This window comes from Thermobia domestica, chromosome 9 (genome assembly GCF_964235325.1).
Source record: "Thermobia domestica chromosome 9, izTheDome1.hap1.1, whole genome shotgun sequence".
Taxonomy (NCBI): Eukaryota; Metazoa; Arthropoda; class Insecta; order Zygentoma; family Lepismatidae; genus Thermobia; species Thermobia domestica.
Genome location: NC_137462.1, coordinates 173,178,462 through 173,199,900, shown reverse-complemented (window position 1 = coordinate 173,199,900; position 21,439 = coordinate 173,178,462). Strand labels below are relative to the sequence as shown.

The 21,439-nt window shown below is 38.6% G+C and overlaps 1 protein-coding gene across 3 annotated transcripts in view; it reads left to right on the top strand.

Annotated features, from left to right (window-relative positions):
* LOC145695218 (alpha-(1,6)-fucosyltransferase-like) overlaps positions 1-21,439 on the top strand; it is a 250,604-nt gene that overhangs the window by 81,576 nt on the left and 147,589 nt on the right. For 2 of the 3 annotated variants that reach the window (XM_081772206.1, XM_081772208.1), the window contains exon 4: positions 5,111-5,294. In XM_081772206.1, the coding sequence (XP_081628332.1) occupies positions 5,111-5,294 (184 nt within the window). The remainder of the gene's footprint in view (positions 1-5,110; positions 5,295-21,439) is intronic. The other variant, XM_081772207.1, reaches the window with a different exon arrangement.

Genomic DNA, 21,439 nt, shown 5'->3' with positions numbered 1-21,439 from the left:
GACACTAAATGAAACGACATATCCAAATCTACATCACTGGTGTTGCCAGGGCTTCTCTCCCGTGTTCTTTTCTTCCCCTTCTTAACGTTTGTTTATTCTCTGTACGAACGTGTGTCCTTTCCAATTCGCTTTGCTGCTTTCTTTCCATTTTGTTTGACTGTTCCTTTTTGAGATGCGCGTTGCAAATCTTCAGTGAGTTTATTTTTGTATGGTGAGCTTGTTAGAAGAGTAGCAGAACCACCTCATCCTCCTCTAGACATAGCAGGATTAGGCACATGATGAGGCGCTGGACTTACACCCGATGGTAAGACGAGCGACGATGCACTGGAGGTGTATTCATTTGAAGAATGCGAAGACTGGTTGAACGTATCGGTGTTTCCTAAATAACTGCCTTCAAAAGTCGTTGAAGAGTGAGCAGCAGGTGACTCATGCAGGCCTAATGCTGTAAATGTCTTGGGGTCTTCTGTTGGTGATGTATGCCTAAGTGTTCTCACGTGTGTGGAAGCCACAGCCCCTCCGTTTGCTGCTTCCTTGCTGACTTCTTCGTTTGCTTCAGTAATGTATTCATGCTCAGGAAATATATTGCGATCGCACGGATACAGACCAGTTACTTGATATCCATTGGCAGCTACTTCAATTGTGGCAGCCTTTTTGTAAGCTTCTCCAAACAATGCTGCAACTTCGTAGTGGGTAACTGCTCTGTCTTTGTTATGTTGGAGCCTTGTCTCTATTGCTTGCGCATAATATGTCTTCAGTAGTTGCATAAAAGCTCTGTCGAGAGGTAGCAATTTATGTGCCGTGTGTGGTGGCAAAGAACAAATGTGAACACCATTCTCTCGTGCCAATTGAAACAACCTAACATTGCGCGTATGTGAGTAAAGGCCATCGAGAATAAGAATAACTGGATTATCTTTGAAGGGTCTGACGTTCGTTAAGAACTGCTTCTGGAACCATTTAAGGAAACTATCAATTTGTACCCAGCCTGAGCTGTGGCAATGAGCGATGGTGCCATAAGGGGCACCATCCAGAAGTTCCTGCTTCATATTCTTTCTGGGATATACAATAAGGGGTGGTACAAAATGCCCTGACACACTCATGCATGAAACCACTGTGGCTAGGGAACCACGTTCCGCGGACGAAACTGAACCCTTAGAGAGCAATCACCTTTGTTGTTTTGTGCTGGACGATGGTAAGGCCTGTTTCGTCAACATTGTAAATTTTTGTTGGGTCATGATGTACAATGTCAACCAGTGGTTCGTATATATCAAAAAATGCATTAACCTTTTCTTTAGTGAACCCCTTAAGTCTAGCAAGACTTGTCGGTTGATGTTTTCGTAGAGTGAGCTTCGGATTGCGAGTCATAAAGCCACGAAACCATTTAGCACCAGCTGACTAATCGTTCTTCGGAAATGAATGCGGAATTAATTGCAGCGAGTTGAAAAGCTAAAGGTTTATATCCTTGGCCGTTAAACCAAAAAACACAGATTCCATATCTACACAATACTTCACTAATTCACTTTCCAGATTGTACCCAGGAGTTGGTTTTCTCCCTAACCTAATGGAAACTAGCTTATCTATATCCTGTTCGGCACAACCCACACGGAACATGCCCTGTACAGCCTTATGTGACATCGTTCCAAGGTGAAAAGTGCTATTCGTAATATCGCACCCGTGCGGTATTTGGAACATATGCAGGGTGCGATATTCGGCACAAGTGGGGATGCTAACATGGCGCCTACTTCTACAAACACATTTGGTATCCACTTCGCAATATACACTTTACACTATAACTAGGTAGTTACACATACCATTTATGCACTAATTATATGATTATATCATACCTTTGACTGCAGAATATATCGTTGACGACAATCTTGCAAAATATTTTGGCCTTCACCAAAATTACAACAGCTCGTGTTTTTCTTCCAACTGCACACAACGCGGCGATACTCTGTCTACTGAAGTAGATACCTCCGCCGATTATAGTACACGTGTTAACACCAGAGTGCAGCACTCCCCGGTCGAAATCCAACGGGGTACGGAAATAGGAAGGGGTGTGATAATCGGCACTTCTCCCCTATATACAGGTGCGGATCCTGTACATTTATATATATATACAGGTGCGGATCCAAGAGAGGCTCTAGGACTATAGTCCCCCTTGATGCTCAAGTACACTGGATAAAATGGCCTTCATTCCTGTTTTACACTGGATAAAGCGGCAAACTATGGTTTAGCCCCTCCCTTGATTATATCCTGGATCCGCCGCTATATATATATATATATATATACAGGATGGACAATTTATCTGGTACATCCATGATAATGGAGAAACCAAAAGAGAGAGAAAAGCGAAACTTTTCACGAAGCAACTATGAGGAGTGGGGCATTGTTTTACATCATAAGCAACATCACCTAGTGAACAGTGTTGTCATACCAGTATAAAGTTATATTTTTTTCAAATGACACTACGTCAGATTATTACATATTTCAATTGTTGCTAAACGAAAACAAAATACCACATTTGTTATTTAGTGTTGCAAACTAAGGATGTTATAGTATCACAGACATCCACAATTTGAAAGCCTCTGTCACACATACAACTCAACGAAGATAGTCGAGACAATGGACATCGGAAGTACCTCAGCGTTGGATACTATGGTCATGGTATGACTTGTTTTGAGTAAATAGCGACGAAGTTACAAGGGCTTGAAGATTTGAATTTTTTTGAAAGGCTTTGTTCCGAAAACATGCTAAGGTAAGTATCATGTCTAATTACTTGTGTGGTTTGCAATTGGCAAACAAATCATTTTGCCATTTACAGCACTTCGATATCTCTAACTGTTCCGAAGATATGGTAAACGTTGAAAAAGTTAGTAACACTGTTGAAAATGGCGTTTTTCTGGACAATATTTAAACTGATTTTGGTTTCCTTCTCTTTTATAGCATTTCAGGAATAACTTTTAGTACGCGTAATTACAACTAGTCCTCGCAATTAATATACATGATTTAAGCAGTGTAGCAAAATTCAGCAATGTTTATCATATCTCCGGAAAGGTTTGAGATATTGAAGTGCTGTAAACGGCGAAATAATTTACACATCCATTGCAAATCACACAACGTAACTAGATATGATACTTACCTAAGCAGTTTTTCGAAATAATGCCTTTCAGAAAAATTCAAATTTTCAAGCCCTTGTAACTTAGTTGCTATTCACTCAAAACGATTCATACTATGACCATAGTATCCAACACAAAGGTACTTCCAATGCCCATTGTCTCGTCCATCTCGTTGTGCTGTATATGTGTGATAGAGGCTTCCAAACTTTGGATGTTTATGATACCATAACATTATTAGTTTGCAACACTGAAGTGCTTTCAGTTTTCGTTTAACACGTCGATTTGAAATATGTAACAATCTGACGTATAGTGCAAAAAAATATAACTTTATATTGGGATGACAACACTGTTCACTTGGTGGTGCTGCTTATTACATAAAACGATGTCCCCTCCTTATAGTTGCTTCGTGCGAAGTTTCGCTTTTTTTTCACTATTTTGGTTTCTCCGTTATCATGGATGATACAGATTAATTATCCACGTGTGGTGTGTGTATGTATGTATATATATGTGTGTTCTATAATAACTAAAATAAATTGTTATTATTATAAAAAAAATATCTCGGGGGAGAAGGATCGCTCTCTCCTTCTCAATTGACAACGTAGAACGTCGTGAGTCAAAAGATAGGATTCAACTTCAGTTGTGGAATTGATATTCAAACCGGAAATGGTAGAAATAAACCATTTCCAGTTTTCATGTTGATCATTATAAAATAGCAAAATACAGTAATAGACAGTGAGAAGCGGTTTCTCCATCTTCAACTCTCTACTAAAACCGGAATGTTAAAATTTACCACAACTTCCGGTTTCAACATTGATTTATACAGAGGAAAAATAAGAGACAACGAGAAGCTTTTTTTTTTTAAATTTTGGAGTCGGTTTATCGTTCAAAGAACAAGTACTACCATTTCATCCCTTAACTCTCTATTCGAACCGGAAGTGGCAGTAGGAAGCACTTCAGGTTTAAACGTTGATCATTAGATAGTAATGACGGTAGAATAAGCAAGGAATTGTTTCCTGCAATAAATCCTCCGGCGCGAGCGGTCCCGGGTTCGAAACCAGGTGGATGCACTCGATCGAAGAAGTGTAAAAAACGCCTTTTCAGGCCAACCATCTTGAATGAGGTTTTCCTGGGGTTTCCTCATCCCCACCAGGCAAATGTCGGGGTGGTACCTAACTTATAGGTCCCAGGCCTTCCCCTTCCCCGGATTGTATGCTTGCCGAGGGACGTCATCCCTCAAAACGTGAAGGGCTAAATGGCCTTAGATGCCGAAAGCCCAGAAATCTAAATCCGACTCCATTCCAAATCTGGTAGTGACAGAAAATCAGCCACTTCCGGTTTTAACACTGAACGCTATAGAGTAAAAGCAGTAAGAAGAGCAGCTGTTTTCTGCTGCCAATTAAACGTCTCTAGAATATATTCCACCTCCACTTTATTCTTACTACTATAACTGGAAGTGGTATCAATTTACTGCCACTTTCGGGTTCAATGTTAGATAAGAAAATACTATGGCATAGAAACCAAACTCCTTCACGTGATGTACACGTGACACTTGTACTTGTTTAAAATTATGGTTTTGTATAGAATAAAGTTTTTTTTTTTTTTTTTTAAGATTGAAGGATGAAACTAAATGTATTCCAGTTTGTGATTAGCCTGTACAAAGTTACAGGAGAAATGTTAGTACGTATTATTGTGTATATTGCAGTGTTTTCAGGAATGCTGGAAAATAGAGATGCGCACGAGATGAGACGAGACAGAATTTTCCTGAAAAAGTTCGAGTCGAGACACAGCTCTTCCAGTAGAGAAATATACATTTTTCGAGTCGAGACATTATTTTCGAGACGAGACAGCTTCAAATTTTGTCTCGTGCAAATCTCTACTATAAAATAAGAACGTCACGAGTGAACGTAGTGAGCATTTTAACATAATGCAGTAAGTTATTAATTCCAAGTATCCTAGTGATTCTTAACATTGTATTATTCACGTGTACTTAACAGCAGGGCGTAAAGAGGGACCAAGCGTAGAATACGAAGTGACGAGGAGGAGTATAATAAATGGAATTAAAGAAATGTGGTATTATTTTAGCTCAGAATTGAAAAAAATACAGGAAGAAACGAAGCAATCTCCTGAAGTAACACAGAGAATAACTGGCATGTTGGAATTAGGATTAGAACATAAAAGGTAAACAGTTGCTTCTATTTTCTTATATTTCGTGTTATAGTAATGAGATTTCTTCAGCTAGCTCATAGTGAAAATACATTTCTTTTATAGAATGACTTCTTAAACCTTGAAGAATTCCAACTCTTCCATGCTTAACCCTTTAACTGGTTATGACGTAGCATTACGTCATGGCATATGTGCAGTTGAAACGGCTACAACGTAGTACTACGTCTTGACTAAAAGGTCATTAATGTTCAATGGCAACGACAAAGGTCTCTCTTGAAAATTTTCTTCTTATATTTAAATCGGAAACAAATCAATAGATGCCTCTGAATGTCCATAATGTACACCCAGCCACAAAAGTATCTCCCTCCTAAGTGAGTGCTCTAATTCCATTACTTGGGGTCCAGGTAATTTGCAGTTGTGAGAACGCCTAGACAGATGCAACCCAAGTTACACGTAACTTTTCTCGACATTGACAGCAGTTGGTAGCCCTGATCCAGGTGTTTATCCAGGTAAAATTGTAAAGTAGGTGATTAACGAAACAGTTCTCCATTCTAAGATGAATCTCTATGGTTCGGATCGTGTTTTCCAAAGAACACCATATATTTATCTTAATATTGCTGTGTATGTAATGTATTATTTCTTTATATACTGTATGTTTAGATAATAAAAATACTGACCACGAATGAATCAGAAAATGCTTGAAAGTAGCTGAAAATATCAAATCTACAACAACTGCTGCAAATGAGTTAGTAAATGATTGCCTTTATTGAGAGAACTTCTCCAATTCTCCTCATTCCAGAATCTTTTTCTATCTAGAGGGGAGAAGATCTTTCTTGTCACGCTGAGTATGTATTGAAATTGAAATTGCCCATACAGTAGGGTGGAAGTATAATTTTCCTGGGTAAGAATAATGAATCACCACAAAACAAACATAGTAAATAAGGAACAAAAAATTCAATCTTTGTCATTTCGTTGGTCTTTTGAAAGCAGATTTGTTCTCACACTAGGGTGGGATATAATTTTTGTGGCCAGGAAAAATGGACCCCCACCTAACAAACATAGTAAATAACTACCAAAAATTTAATCTTTTGTCTTTTCATTAGTCTTTAGAAATGAGAATTGTCCACACAGTAGGATGGGGGTATAATTTTCCTGGCCAAGAAAAATGGACCCCCACCTAACAAACATAGTAAATACCAAAAATTCAATCTTTTGTCATTTCATTATTTAGAAAGGAGAATTGTCAACACAGTAGGGTGGGGGTATAATTTTCCTGGGCAGGAAACATGGACCCCCACCTAACAAATACAATAAAAAAACCTAAAAATTTAAATGTTTTGTAATTTCCTTGGTCTATTGAAAGATCTGTTCACACAATAGGGTGGGGATATAATTTTTCCTGGAAAGGAAAATTATACCCCCCACCCTAGTGTATGGACAAGTCTCCTTTCTAAAGACTAATGAAATGACAAAAGTTTTAATTTTTTGGTGGTTATTTACTGCGTTTTTTAAGTGAGGGTCCATTTTTTCTGGCCAGGAAAATTATACCCCCACCCTAGTGTATGGACAAATCTCCTTTCTAAAGACTAATGAAGTGACAAAAGTCTTAATTTTTTGGTGGTTATTTACTGCGTGTTTTAGGTGAGGGTCCATTTTTCCTGGCCAGGAAAGTTATACCCCCTATGTGCACCTTTTGAATTCTTATTCGGGAAATTTATGCCCCCGGGGTGACAATTTTCTTGGGAAAATTAACACCCCGGTGTGATAGTTATCGTGGGATAATTATCACTCCGTGTTAAGATGATTCCTGGGGTCTTATTTTCCTGGGAGAAATAGCACCCCGGGATGACAATTTTCCAGGCGTCTGATTTTCCTGCTACACCGGCATGAATACCGTCAGGAGTCAAAGATGTACCATTACGAGTCATGGATACACCTCGGTCGATGTAGTACTGCCACACGTCCTCTCCTCCGCCAAAACAATTCAAGGTTGTCCCATCTGCTGCTAAAATCGGCCTCTTCCTGCCTATAGTCCGGATCTTCCGCTCTGCGACTTTTGGCTCTTCCCCAAACTTAAAGATCATAGTTGTGAACCAGAGGTTGAAGCAGCAGTTCGGCAGCAGTTCAGCTACCACAATTCCTCCCCGATGGCATGAAAAACCTGGTTTTGCGATGGCGCAAGTGTGTTGCTCGTAATGGGGATTAGTTGAAAAATGATACCACCGTTTGTAGCTGACTTTGTAATCTTTCCACTGATACCTGTATCGGTGCTATCTGTCAAACACAAATAAAGGTATCATCTTGGAGGCATTACTTTCTGAATCACCCTCGTAAGTATGCTCAATGAGGTAAATGAGGGCGATATCGAGCTGGTGCGAATTAATGAAGATAGTAGCAAGAGCTAGAGCAAATACTAGTTTGAGTTAGTGTGAGTCTTATTGAGATAACAGTATTTATTTGATTGTAAGACGATGTCAGAAATCTAATACTAAAATAAATTTTTAAAAATAAATTGAAATTTATTAATGAAGCATACAAAGCTTAAGGAATAAACTTTCTGTCATTTAATTGCTTAGTCAGTCATCATCGTCAGATCAATCAGATTTTTCATAATTTCTTTCTTACCATTCTCTTCGTATCTATCTTCTTCTGTGCCATAAAGAAATTTATTTTTCTTGTTGTGAATATTTACATTTATTTCTTTATTAGAAGAAAACCCACTGACTTCGCAGCACTGTATTTTCCGGAACTTTTTTCTATTACATGAATAGAAAATATCGTCTACTTCAGCAGCCGTATTAACGATGCCGATTCTACTCTGGCAAATATGGTAGTCTGTGATAACGTTGCACCTGAGTCCACGGGGTTCTGAATCACAAAATGGCCATCTCTTCTGTAAACACGTACTAGTAGAGTTGGTAATTACCCTACTCGCCGATCTTAAGGCCGTGTCTAATGTTTTTAGCTAAGATCATCAATCTCTATATAATAACACGGTGAACTTCTCTCCAAAGTATTATGAAAACTATTTGTCTTATGGAGTTCAAAATTTCTCTAGTTGTTAAGCTACCACAATACTACATGTTAACTTTTTTTTAAAAATTTTTAATCTAGTTCTAATGGTTCATTAATATTACTTTTTACAAAGAAATATGACTGCACTGGAAAGCACATAGGGAGGGTTTCTTTTCCTGCTCGTGGAAGTGCAGATAGAAACTCTGCTGATCCATTCACACTATTGTTCCTCACTGATCTTCAAAAAGTTGGTAGGGGAGGGAAACAAGTTACGAAACGAGATAAGATTGTTCATCTAAAAATATGGAGATGCATATCTTCGAAGTTATGTTAGTTGACAACCTGATCATATGGTTCGAAAGAAGAAAGAGTTGCAGGAGGCAAGACTGGCTGCTGTCAGAAATGAGACAATCTTATCTACCTACACATCTTTTTACTTTTATAACAAGCCTTCTTGTCAAAGTGGTGCATTTTCCCTATTTTCCTATTTCAACCATTTTTGATAAATCTTGAATTCTTGAGCGGTAAAAAAATGAGACACGTAAGAGAAAACGCAAAACTAAAAGCATTATCATCAATATTTTGCTTTCGAAAACAAGAAATGTAACTTTAAAAAATAAAACTTTAAAAGAAATATCTGAGAAGATGAAAGAACAAATCATGGCATTTCATGCGTGTGCGTAACAGTAATATACAATAAACAAATAAATATTACAAGAGGTCTAGATCATTTGAACCCGATATTGGCATCCCAAGAATAAGCAAGTGAAATATTTTTCACTTGATTTTGACTGAAAATCTGATTTACAGAATTATATATATATATATATATATATATATATATATATATATATATATATATATATATATATATATATATATATATATATATATATATGAGTGTGTGTGTGTGTGTGTGTGTGTTATATAGTATTTTGACTCAGTTTGACCAATCTTACGTTACATCTTAGGAATCTACAATTGCGTCACTTTGGAACAAAGATGTTTATCCTTGTTTTCCCTACGTAGTTCATAACACTTCATAATTATAGGGGAAAATATCTGACAACGTGTATCATTTCCATTCTCCTGATTCATTTAAAGAACGAATTACTGGTTGGTCTCAAACTGGAATTATGATTTTCTGCTGGGGAATCTTATCAAACTCTCAATCAAATTTGGTCGATACATGAACCTTGTCTCAAATTGGAATGATCAGAAATCGCACAGGAATCAATAGAAATATATCCACATTCGTGTTTAATTTTATTTTGTAGTTGACCATTCATCACAACAGTCAATATTTGATCTGTTGATGATTTGCGGGTGAAACATCTGAACCAAAATCTCGCGGCCTGCAATCTCGCATGGTGAAAACATGGAGAACGTGTAACACGTGTAACTGAGATACAGCACTGAAAAGTTTGCTCCATCATCATGATATTGTTGTATGTGAACAATGCAATGAAAGTAAGTATTTAATAATTTACATTTATGCAGTAATAATTATAACAAATATGTTTTGATTAGTGGCCATTTAAAAGGCTATCGGGCTCAAGCCACCCCAAAATAATCTCACTATTTTTTCCACATTATACTTAAAACACAAGTGCTCCTTACTGGTTCTCAAGCCTCCCTCTCTGAAATAAGATCCTAAATACGCTATTGGTTTTGATAATTTGAATCGATATTATAAGTAGAAATACTTTATAGCAGTGGCGGCTCGTACTGTCATTAACAAAGCGTGCTACAATCTATATATATATATATATATATATATATAAAATGAAATGAAATGAAATTTTGAGTTTTACGTCCCACTGTTATGCCGGTTAGGCTAAAGGAGACGGTGATGATGAGTAATGGAGGAAATGGTGGAATGAAGAAAGTGGGAGGAAACGGGAGAACCCCGAGAAAACCCACGCACACGGTGTTTGTCCACCACAAAGTTCACTTGGCGGGAGCAGGGTTTGAACCCGAGACCCCTAGCACCAGAGGTGAACGCTCTACCACTGAGCCACCGCGGCCCTATATATATATATACCGGGTGAGGCATTTAAAACTGTTTTTTTGAATATCTGGAAAACTACAAATCGGATTTTGAAAAAGTTGTAATAAAAGTTGTTCGTCTCGAAGGGGGACATCCAATGATACCACACTCGACCCCCTGCCCCCACCCCCCGGGGGCGGGAGGGGGGCAACTTTGAAATCTTAAATAGGAACCCCCATTTTTTATTCCATATTCTGATTCTCCGTGAAAAAATACGTAACTTTTGTATTGAACATTTTTTTCGTTGCGTGATAGATGGCGCTGTAATCGACAAAAATCAAAATGGCTCACAAACATTTGAAAAATGAGGCATTTAAAACTGTTTTTTTGAATATCTGGAAAACTACAAATCTGATTTTGAAAAAGTTGTAATAAAAGTTGTTCGCCTCAAAGGGGGACATCCAATGATACCACACTCGACCCCCTGCCCCCACCCCCGGGGGAGGGGGGACAACTTTGAAATCTTAAATAGGAACCCCCATTTTTTATTCCATATTCTGATTCCCCGTGAAAAAATACGTAACTTTTCTATTGAACATTTTTTTCGTTGCGTGATAGATGGCGCTGTAATCGACAAAAATCAAAATGGCCCACAAACATTTGAAAAATGAGGCATTTAAAACTGTTTTTTTGAATATCTGGAAAACTACAAATCGGATTTTGAAAAAGTTGTAATAAAAGTTGTTCGTCTCGAAGGGGGACATCCAATGATACAACACTCGACCCCCTGCCCCCACTCCCCGGGGGCGGGAGGGGGGGGCAGCTTTGAAATCTTGAATAGAAACCACTATTTTTTATTCCATATTCTGATTCTCCTTGAAAAAATACGTAACTTTTGTATTGAACATTTTTTTCGTTGCGTGATAGATGGCGCTGTAATCGACAAAAATCAAAATGGCTCACAAACATTTGAAAAATGAGGCATTTAAAACTGTTTTTTTTTTGAATATCTGGAAAACTACAAATCGGATTTTGAAAAAGTTGTAATAAAAGTTGTTCGCCTCAAAGGCGGACATACAATGATACCACACTCGACCCCCTGCCCCCACCCCTCGGGGGCGGGAAGGGGGGCAACTTTGAAATCTTAAATAGAAACCCCCATTTTTTATTGCATATTCTGATTCTCCGTGAAAAAATACGTAACTTTTGTACTGAACATTTTTTTCGTTGCGTGATAGATGGCGCTGTAATCGACAAAAATCAAAATGGCTTACAAACATTTGAAAAATGAGGCATTTAAAACTTTTTTTTGAATATCTGGAAAGCTAAAAATCGGACTTAAAAAATAAAACGTAAAAAAATTCACTCATCTCGAAGGGGAACATTCAACAATATCACACTCGACCCCTGCCCAACCTCCCGGGGGCGGGAGGGGGTCAACTTTGAAATATTATACGAGAACCTCCATTTTTTAATAAAGGTTTGGATTCTCTGGGAACAAATACGTAACTTTTGTATTGAACATTTTTTTCGTTTCGTGATAGGTGGCGCTGTAATCGACGAAAATTTGTTACGAACAATTGAAAAATATCCAAGAAATACGCATCAGATTAAGAAAATTAAAGTAGATAGTTTTGATATCTTTGTAAATGCTATCAAATGACACCATAGTTGACTACCGTAACGCTATCTCAGTTATTCTGAAAGGTGGTTATTCTAAAATCTTTAATGAGAAACTGTAATGTTTTAAGCAAAACACTTGATTCTCCAGAACATAATTCATTACTTTGCCCAAATTTTTGGTGTAATTTCTGTTACCGATGTAGGTGAAATTTACTTCAATTGGACTACGTGGACGTAGTATCTATTAGTTTGTTGCCTTTGGTTTGCTGATTCAATGTGAGTCCCCTTGCCTCTCACTAAGGAGATGCTTGTTTCAGGTAAGTCCCCTTGAGTCTCATCATCGAGGTGTTTGTTTTAGTTGAGCCTCTTGCATCCTACCATTCGGGTGTTTGTTTTGGGGTTGTCTCTTTGCCTCTCACACATCTTCATTGTTTACTGAACAAACGAACAAACGTTCGAAATGGTCCCCCTTTTCTGCAATAGACTACACATTGCAAGTAGGGATAGGCGCGAGTCGAGCTTAAACTCGACTCGAGTTGAATTGGAGTCGAGTCAAAGGTAATTTTCTCGAGTCGAGTTCCAAGCCGAGTCACTGTTTTGAGCTCGAGTTTGATAAATGGCTCGCACATTCAGCTCTTTTTAACTCGTTTTTAAATTATGGCCTGTTTAGACTGGAAAGCGAAAGCCATGAGAAATGTAAGCAGTAATGTCGAATACTTTTAATATTTCTCACGACAGAGGTACATCTGGTGGGGGTACGTTTAGTATATGTCATCTCGTCTCGAAAACGAGACAACAATAGATTTTTATAACGAGACAGCTTCAAATTTCGTGAGTACCAATATAAGTATATACTGTAGTTCTTACCGTCTAGGCTTAGACCTGCACGGTCGACTTTTTGAGCCACAGAAGAAGCCCAATCCGTGCAGTGATGTCAATAGGCTCAGCTGGTTCAACTGAGCGAACAGCTCAAGCCGGCTCGGTTGGTATGGAAAGCCATCGGCTCGGTTCAATTGAGCCGGCTTGGTTGGGACGAGCCAGCGACTCGGCACAATTGAACCGATGGCTCGAGCCGGTTCCATTCGGATCAGCCACCAACTCGACTCATGTGAGCCATCGGCTCGAGCCAGCTCCATTAAAAGCAGCCCATCGACTCGGTTCGACTCAGCTGAACTGAGCCGGCTCGCTTGGGTGAGCTGTTGGCTCACTTTTCTGTTTGGCTTGATAGTGAATAAGCTGTGAGCCGACCGCTTGAGCCGATGACAATCCTAAACCCGGACCAAGCAGTTTTGAACATGTTTAACTGACGCCCTATAACTTTTATCAATTTTTGGCTTGCTCCTCCGGAACTCAAACCCAGAACCTCATGACCGATGTCCTTGCCTCCTAAAGACTTGTCGACTACGCAGATAGACAGTCACTAGTTTTTAGTATTCAGATACAAACCGCCTATAATAATAATAATAATAATAATAATAATAATAATAATAATAATAATAATAATAATAAGTTGTAGTAGTGGTAGTATATTACTAGTAATATCATTGATAATTATATTATCTACGTAGGATATTTGAAAAGAGTATTTGGAACTACACACAGGATTTAGCTCGAATTGGCTCGACTCGACTCGAAACTTAACCCGAATTCGAGTAGAATTTCGAGTAGAGTTGGAGCAGGGGCGGATCCAGGACTGATTTCTGGGGGGGCGGTGGGTTATTATAATGCTACTTTTAAGGGCTCCAAACTCTGGGATGGATTTTATTTATATATATAAAAAAGGAAAGTCTCCTCTCCTGGGGGGGCGATCGCCCCGAACGCCCTCCCCTGGATCCGCCCCTGAGTCGGAGGAAGTTTTTCGAGTCGAGTCGAGTCGAGTTTCAAAGAAAACTTGCTCGAACTCTTTTGTGCCCATCCCTAATTGCAAGTGTTACACGTACAGGAAATCTAACCATGGACTGCTACGCGTGGTAGCAGTTCTTGCTTCGTAGACGGTAGTTTGAATAATGCAAAATATATCGCAAAAAATAGTCACAATTTCGAACATTTTCTTATCACTTGTCAGCGGTGTTTACTCATTTTGATTGTTGTCTATTAGAGCGCCATCTATTAGACAGCGCCAAGAAAGACAATGTTACATAACGTACTCACAAAGTACGTTCACATGTCATTCAGGGTTATGTCAGTATTATTAAATTATTTATTGAAACTGGAAGTATTCAACCCAGACAACGAGTCCGATCACGGCCTGTGACGAACGAAAATGCCGCAGTGAATGTTTTAGCTGCAGTTGCTGCAAATCCTCACATCAGTTCTCGGCAAATCGCACGAAGTTCAGGAATGTCGCAAAGAAGTGTTCTGCGCATACTGCATGAACACAGATTCCATCCATATCACGTTTCGTTGCATCAGGAACTACATGGGGACGACTTTCAACACCGCTTGAACTTTTGCAATTGGATACAACAGCAATTAGCAGTTAATGATGATTTTATTTCACAGATACTTTTCTCTGATGAGGCAACTTTCACGAATACTGGTCAAGTGAATCGGCATAATATGCATTATTGGTCAGTAGATAATCCTCATTGGTTAAGGCAAGCCGAGCGTCAACGTCCATGGAGTGTGAACGTTTGGTGCGGTGTTTTAGGTACTCGAATAATTGGCCCATACTTCATAGACGGGAATTTGAATGGTCAAATGTATGCCGATTTTTTAGATAATATTTTGCCAACACTACTGGAAGATGTCCCACTTCAAACAAGAATGAATATTTGGTTTCAACAAGATGGATGTCCAGCGCATTATTCACGGATATCTCGTGAGGTTTTGAATAGAAAATATCCTGATCGATGGGTTGGACGAGGTGGTCCTCAAAATTGGCCTGCACGATCCCCTGATTTAACTTCTTCCGACTTTTTCCTGTGGGGAACGCTAAAAGCAAAATGTTACACGGAAGAACCGACAACCCCAGAAAATATGCGGCAGCGCATAATCAATGCATGTGCAAACATTAGCGAAGAGACACTTAGAGCAGTAGAATTGTCCTTCAGAAACAGAGTTGTAATGTGTGTTGCAGAAAACGGACACCATTTTGAACATTTGCTTCGGTAAAATATGGAGCTTCCGATGGTGAGAGGCAAGGGGACTCACCTTAAACAAGCACCCCGATGGTGAGAGGCAAGAGGACTCACCTAAAACAAGCATCCCGATGGTGAGAGGCAAGGGGACTCACCTAAAACAAGCACCCCCATGGTGAGAGGCAAGGGGACTTACCTGAAACAAGCACCCCGATGGTGAGAGGCAAGGGGACTCACATTAAAAAAGCACCCCGAAGGGAACAAATTACTACTACGTCCACGTCGTTGTTCCTGGGTAACGCTAAAAGTAGTTTTAATTGTCGAGTTTATTTTCAAAACGGATCTTGTCCATTTTTTTCTTTTTTAAATTGAGATATCAATAGCTTTGAAATCTTTGAGGTCGTATCTTTCTGTTTATGAATTGGTTTCTTGCCAAAACTGTCTAAAACATTTTTAAAAAAGTAATTTGAAAAGTAGGTTTTTGTTCATAAGTGATATTGTCCACAACAACATGGCGCACTGATAAGGAAAGGATTTTTTAATTATAAAACGGCTCTTTTCTATAACCATTGAATGACTAGTTGCCATTTTCGGTTCAAATTGTCTTTTGTCCCAATGCTATGCATTGCATCAGCAAGCAAGATAATAGTGATAAACAATTAAATTTCACGGGATTTACATTCATTTCTCCTTCAAGAAAGAATATTGTGTTATCACCGGCTATAACTGAAAATTTGATAAGGTTTTAACGATAAGGTTGGTTTTATTTACTACGACGCCATTGTTGGAGTAGCAAAAGTAGCTTGAAGAGTGTAATGAATTCACTCTGTCCTATTAAAAAGAAGCTTTCCGGCGTAAATGTCCACGGAGATGGAAAGATTAAAAGATTTGAAAGAGGAGGATGTTATTATTACACCAAGTCCACCTGGAAACGGCAGGAAGAAAATGCGTAATCCTGACAAGTGGAAACGCAAAACGTAAAAATTAAAAGAGTCAACCTATTCACCCAAATGTTTGCACGAAACACTTTAACTGTAACCATGTAGGAGGAAAGACTTAGATGTACAGAAATGTGTATGCAAGATATTTGCAAATTTCACCAATGCTTCTATTTGGTTAAAAATAGAATAATCCAAGACAATTTCATATTAAAGCATACGAAACCTTCAACACCACAACGAAAAAGACCAAAGAACAACAGGGAAGAAGCAACACAGCTTTGGATTCGATATTACGATCCGAAATGTGATAGTGACATCAAAACACTGCTGATAGTGTGTAAGAATTTTTTTGTTGTGTGTTAGGAGTATCTGAGAAACGGTTTAAGCTAATATGTAAACGGAATTTTGAAAGTGGATAGCTGGCATCAGAAAACAGAGGAGGAGACCATAAGTCCCATATGTTTGAAGCCAAGAAGAAAACTGTTAAAACATTCATTGAAAGACCAGGCCCGTATTTAGGTAAGTGCTATTCTATGCTCGAGCACAGGGCGGCAGAATTTATTGGGCGGCAAAATTTTGGAATTTCTCTAAGATTCACAATAAAGTAATATTTAAAACTAGCAATCTGCAGAGTCCCGCGCAAGGGCGAGAAAATATGTTAAAAAAGTCATCCTTTCCCACCACCCTTCCAAGCGGTGAGGATGAACTTAAAACATCATGAAAAATGATACCGTTAAACTTAGCGACCTCGAAAACTATGAATTCAACACTAATATCTGTCGTTTTCGATTACTTTTAAAATCTCGCCCCCTTCCTGGGGAGTGGAATATGACCTTGAAGTTGAAATGTATTAAAGCTGTCGTTATACATCTCAGCGACCCCCCACCCAAATAACTGAATTCAACTAATAATAATAATGGTCGTTTTTGAGGGGGCGGCAAAATTGTGCGGGGAGGCAGCAAAAGGGCACATAGGCGCACAATATTATAAAAACGGGCCTGTGAAAGACTAATTCCTGTACAGAAACATTATTGCAGACGAGAAAATGGAAAGAAGCATTAGCTGCCAAGTTATTTGTCTGTAGCAAAACTTCACCAACTGTACAATAACGATGTGGAAAACGATCTTCGAGTTCCATACTCTTATTTGTAACTGAATACAATATAAGTTTTGGAAGTCCTGCTGTAAATAAATGTTCGAAATGTATGCAGTTTGAGTTGAGACTTCAATCAAGGAATACCTCTTGTGAAACTGAATTTTCGATACATAAGAGAAAGGTGAAGCCTTTCATTCCTTATTGAAAAGTAGAAACAATGATGCAATCACTTTATTATTCGACTCGCAAAAGAATCATGTTCTTCCTCGAGTTCCAGATCAAACCGCCTATTACAGCAGCATAATTTTAGTTGTTTAATTTTACGATTTACGAAGGAACGTCAACCGATAGGCAAACAAAGAACAAATTGTTTACACAGTATATTATTGGACAGAAGCACACGTAGCCAAAGGATCATCGGAAATTGCATCAGTAGTGTTTCATCGTCTGCAAAACACGTCATGTGAAGGCGTATCAGAAATTCGACACTTTGTAGATGGATATGCAAGGCAGAATAAGAACTCTGCTAAGATTTGCATCTTGTTCCATTGGCTGAATGAATGCACTATATCTAACTTCTCCAGGACACTCCTATCTCACTTCTCATCGTGTTTTATAATAGGATTGAGCTTGAGCTTAAGGGTCGTGATACAATGATACAGCCTAAAGGATATGCTAAAGTGTTCCGTAATCATAAATAGTAATCGAGATGTTTGACGAAACTGCCTTGTACAACTGGAAGTAAGTATCGTAAGAAAATATGAAGAATCCAAATGAATGGCACTTCAAATTCCACAACTGTTAAAATAAAAGTTATGTTCTTGCAACAGTACCAACTTCACCCATTGCAGTAAGGGGTTCGTATTTAAGATTTCAAAGTTGCCCTCCTCCCACCCCCGGGGGTGGGGGCAGGGGCTCGAGTGTAGTATCATTGGATGTCCCCCTTCGAGACGAACTTTTATTACAACTTTTTCAAAATCCGATTTGTAGTTTTCCAGATATTCAAAAAAACAGTTTTAAATGCCTCATTTTTCAAATGTTTGTGAGCCATTTTGATTTTTGTCGATTACAGCGCCATCTATCACGCAACGAAAAAAATGTTCAATACAAAAGTTACGTATTTTTTCACGGAGAATCAGAATATGGAATAAAAAATGGGGGTTCCTATTTAAGATTTCAAAGTTGCCCCCCTCCCGCCCCCGGGGGGTGGGGGCAGGGGGTCGAGTGTGGTATCATTGGATGTCACCCTTCGAGACGAACAACTTTTATTATAATTTTTTCAAAATCCGATTTGTAGTTTTCCAGATATTCAAAAAAACAGTTTTAAATGCCTCATTTTTCAAATGTTTGTGAGCCATTTTGATTTTTGTCGATTACAGCGCCATCTATCACGCAACGAACAAATGTTCAATACAAAAGTTACGTATTTTTTCACGGAGAATCAGAATATGGAATAAAAAATGGGGATTCCTATTTAAGATTTCAAAGTTGCCTCCCCTCCCGCCCCCGGGGGGTGGGGGCAGGGGGTCGAGTGTGGTATCATTGGATGTCCCCCTTCGAGACGAACAATTTTTATTACAATTTTTTCAAAATCCGATTTGTAGTTTTCCAGATATTCAAAAAAACAGTTTTAAATGCCTCATTTTTCAAATGTTTGTGAGCCATTTTGATTTTTGTCGATTACAGCTCCATCTATCACGCAACGAAAAAAATGTTCAATACAAAAGTTACGTATTTTTTCACGGAGAATCAGAATATGGAATAAAAAATGGGGGTTCCTATTTAAGATTTCAAAGCTGCCCCCCCTCCGCCCCCGGGGGGTGGGGGCAGGGGGTCGAGTGTGGTATCATTGGATGTCCCCTTCGAGACGAACAATTTTTATTACAACTTTTTCAAAATCCGATTTGTAGTTTTCCAGATATTCAAAAAAACAGTTTTAAATGCCTCATTTTTCAAATGTTTGTGAGCCATTTTGATTTTTGTCGATTACAGCTCCATCTATCACGCAACGAAAAAAATGTTCAATACAAAAGTTACGTATTTTTTCACGGAGAATCAGAATATGGAATAAAAAATGGGGGTTCCTATTTAAGATTTCAAAGTTGCCCCCCTCCCGCCCCCGGGGGGTGGGGGCAGGGGGTCGAGTGTGGTATCATTGGATGTCCCCCTTCGAGACGAACAACTTTTATTACAACTTTTTCAAAATCCGATTTGTAGTTATCCAGATATTCAAAAAAACAGTTTTAAATGCCTCACCCGGTATATATATATATATATATATATATATATATATATATATATATATATATACACACGTGTATTTACCCACCGAAGGCGGAAGTTGATATCCATCCTTCAATTCTTAATGCTGACAAACTTTTCTATCACCCTGGAGTTGAAATCTAGCATGTTGTTGATCAAACTTTTTTGTATCGAGAGCATGGCAAGGACAGTTAACCTTCCTTATCTACGGAAATTCCTCACATTCGTTAATTCTCTTTAGAGACGAAAAGTATCTCTCAGGCTCTGCTGTGGACATTGGTATGGTCACTATTATTTGCAAAAGGGTTGTTATTTCGCTAAAATTGTCCTGTAGGTCGTTTTTAAAGATAAGCTGACAGAACCAAAAGCTCAGTGCGAAGTCACTGCTTACCTAACATTGGGTAGCTTTCAACCGCAGTGTCCAGAATATGTTCCGGAAAAATCAGTAAAATTTGCAGAATCCAGAAGTTTGGCGGCATCCAAATGACTTGCTTTCTCAAATCGATTTCGCGAATCCGCAGAAATGCGATCACATACTTCTTTGGCATTGGATACTCTGCAAGATATAATCCGCCCACATTTGTCTTCACCAACTGTTGGAAGAAACATATCACTTGGCCTAATATTGTCTGTGTCATTCTGAATTTTCTCAATGGCTTCAATGAAATATTTAAGTGCTGTTTGTACTTTAATGGTAGGCCTGCACTGAATTTGATTATACAAAATATTCACATGCGGCATTATTTTCTGAAAGAATTCTAACCAAAACATGAATTCCCTGTGTTGGATTTCTCTAGTTCTGAAAAGCACTCTTTCGAAACATTTTAATTTTCATAGACGGAATTGACGGTTCGTGATTTGAAATTCCATCGAGTAGCTGACCCACTCGGAATACGTCATACAGCCACTTCTTCCAAAACAGATACACGCTGTGGGGAGCAGGAGGAAAAATGTGAAAAATCCTGAAAGACTACAGGAAAAAAATCCGTGTCGATTGATTTTGAGATGCAGTTCTTTCCATTATCAAATTTAATTGGTTAACAATGGACGTAGTGTGCCAAAGGACAGTGTTCTTTAATTTTAGATTGTACGCCATTAATTGATCTCATATTACCGATGCCCCATTAAATGTATGTGCTATAATTTTGCTACGATCTGAATCTGTGTAAAAAATGTTCAATACATTTAATATACACTCCCGACAATTCTGGGCTCCCGGACCTTTAGGATTAAAGAAAATAAAAAAAGAGGAGAAAAGAACCGAGCGCGGAGAAGCAGAAGAAAGCGAGAAAGAGGAATACTTAGCGCTTGCGCAGAATGTCTTCGGGCTCAACCTAACTCAGCACGGTGGAAGCTATTGTGGGTGTAAAAAAAAGAAAGTGGACAAGGCATATCGAGCAGTGTTGTCAGATGGCGGGAAATTTCCCACAAAACGGGAAATTCTTAGAATTGGCGGGAATGCGGGAAATTCCAGTTGAAAATGGGAAATTCTGCCTACTTTTATTCCTTTTCATGTCGTCTCTTTTTGACTCCTTGACTTCATCTCTTTGTACATGGTATAATACAAGGATTAAAAGCGTTTTTGAAGGTCAAAAGAACCAGAACAGCAAGTGAGGTTTACAAACCGGAACTGATTATCGCGCCAATATCTATTTTTGCGAGAAAAAAGAAGGGAGGGAAGTTTTATGGCCTTTGCTTACTATATTTTTTATGGTCAATCATTCACGGAATTTTAGGATGAAGTGAAGAGGAGAATATAATATTTGGAAGTAGCATACACACACAAGCACACAAATACGTATGTATATTTATCTCTATACCAAATAAATACAGATAGAAAATAGAAGGATTGTTCTATAATAGATTTCTCCTCCCGCAGGAAAAGATATGCTGCTGATTGATTGTTCATAGTTCAATTAATGAGTGATATTCTACCTTGACGGGAAATTTTGCAACCGATCGGGAATTTTCAGAGCGTTGAGCGGGAAGTCTGTTATTCTGAATCTGACAACACTGATAGCGAGATCTTTGCTCCATGCTAGAGATATATTTGTTGAGTAGGTTTCTGTAGTTCAAGCGGGCTCCATTCAGTACAGCCCGCTTGGTTCGTTAGTGCAACTTTCACACTGCTGAAGGCGCTGATAATCGCGCTC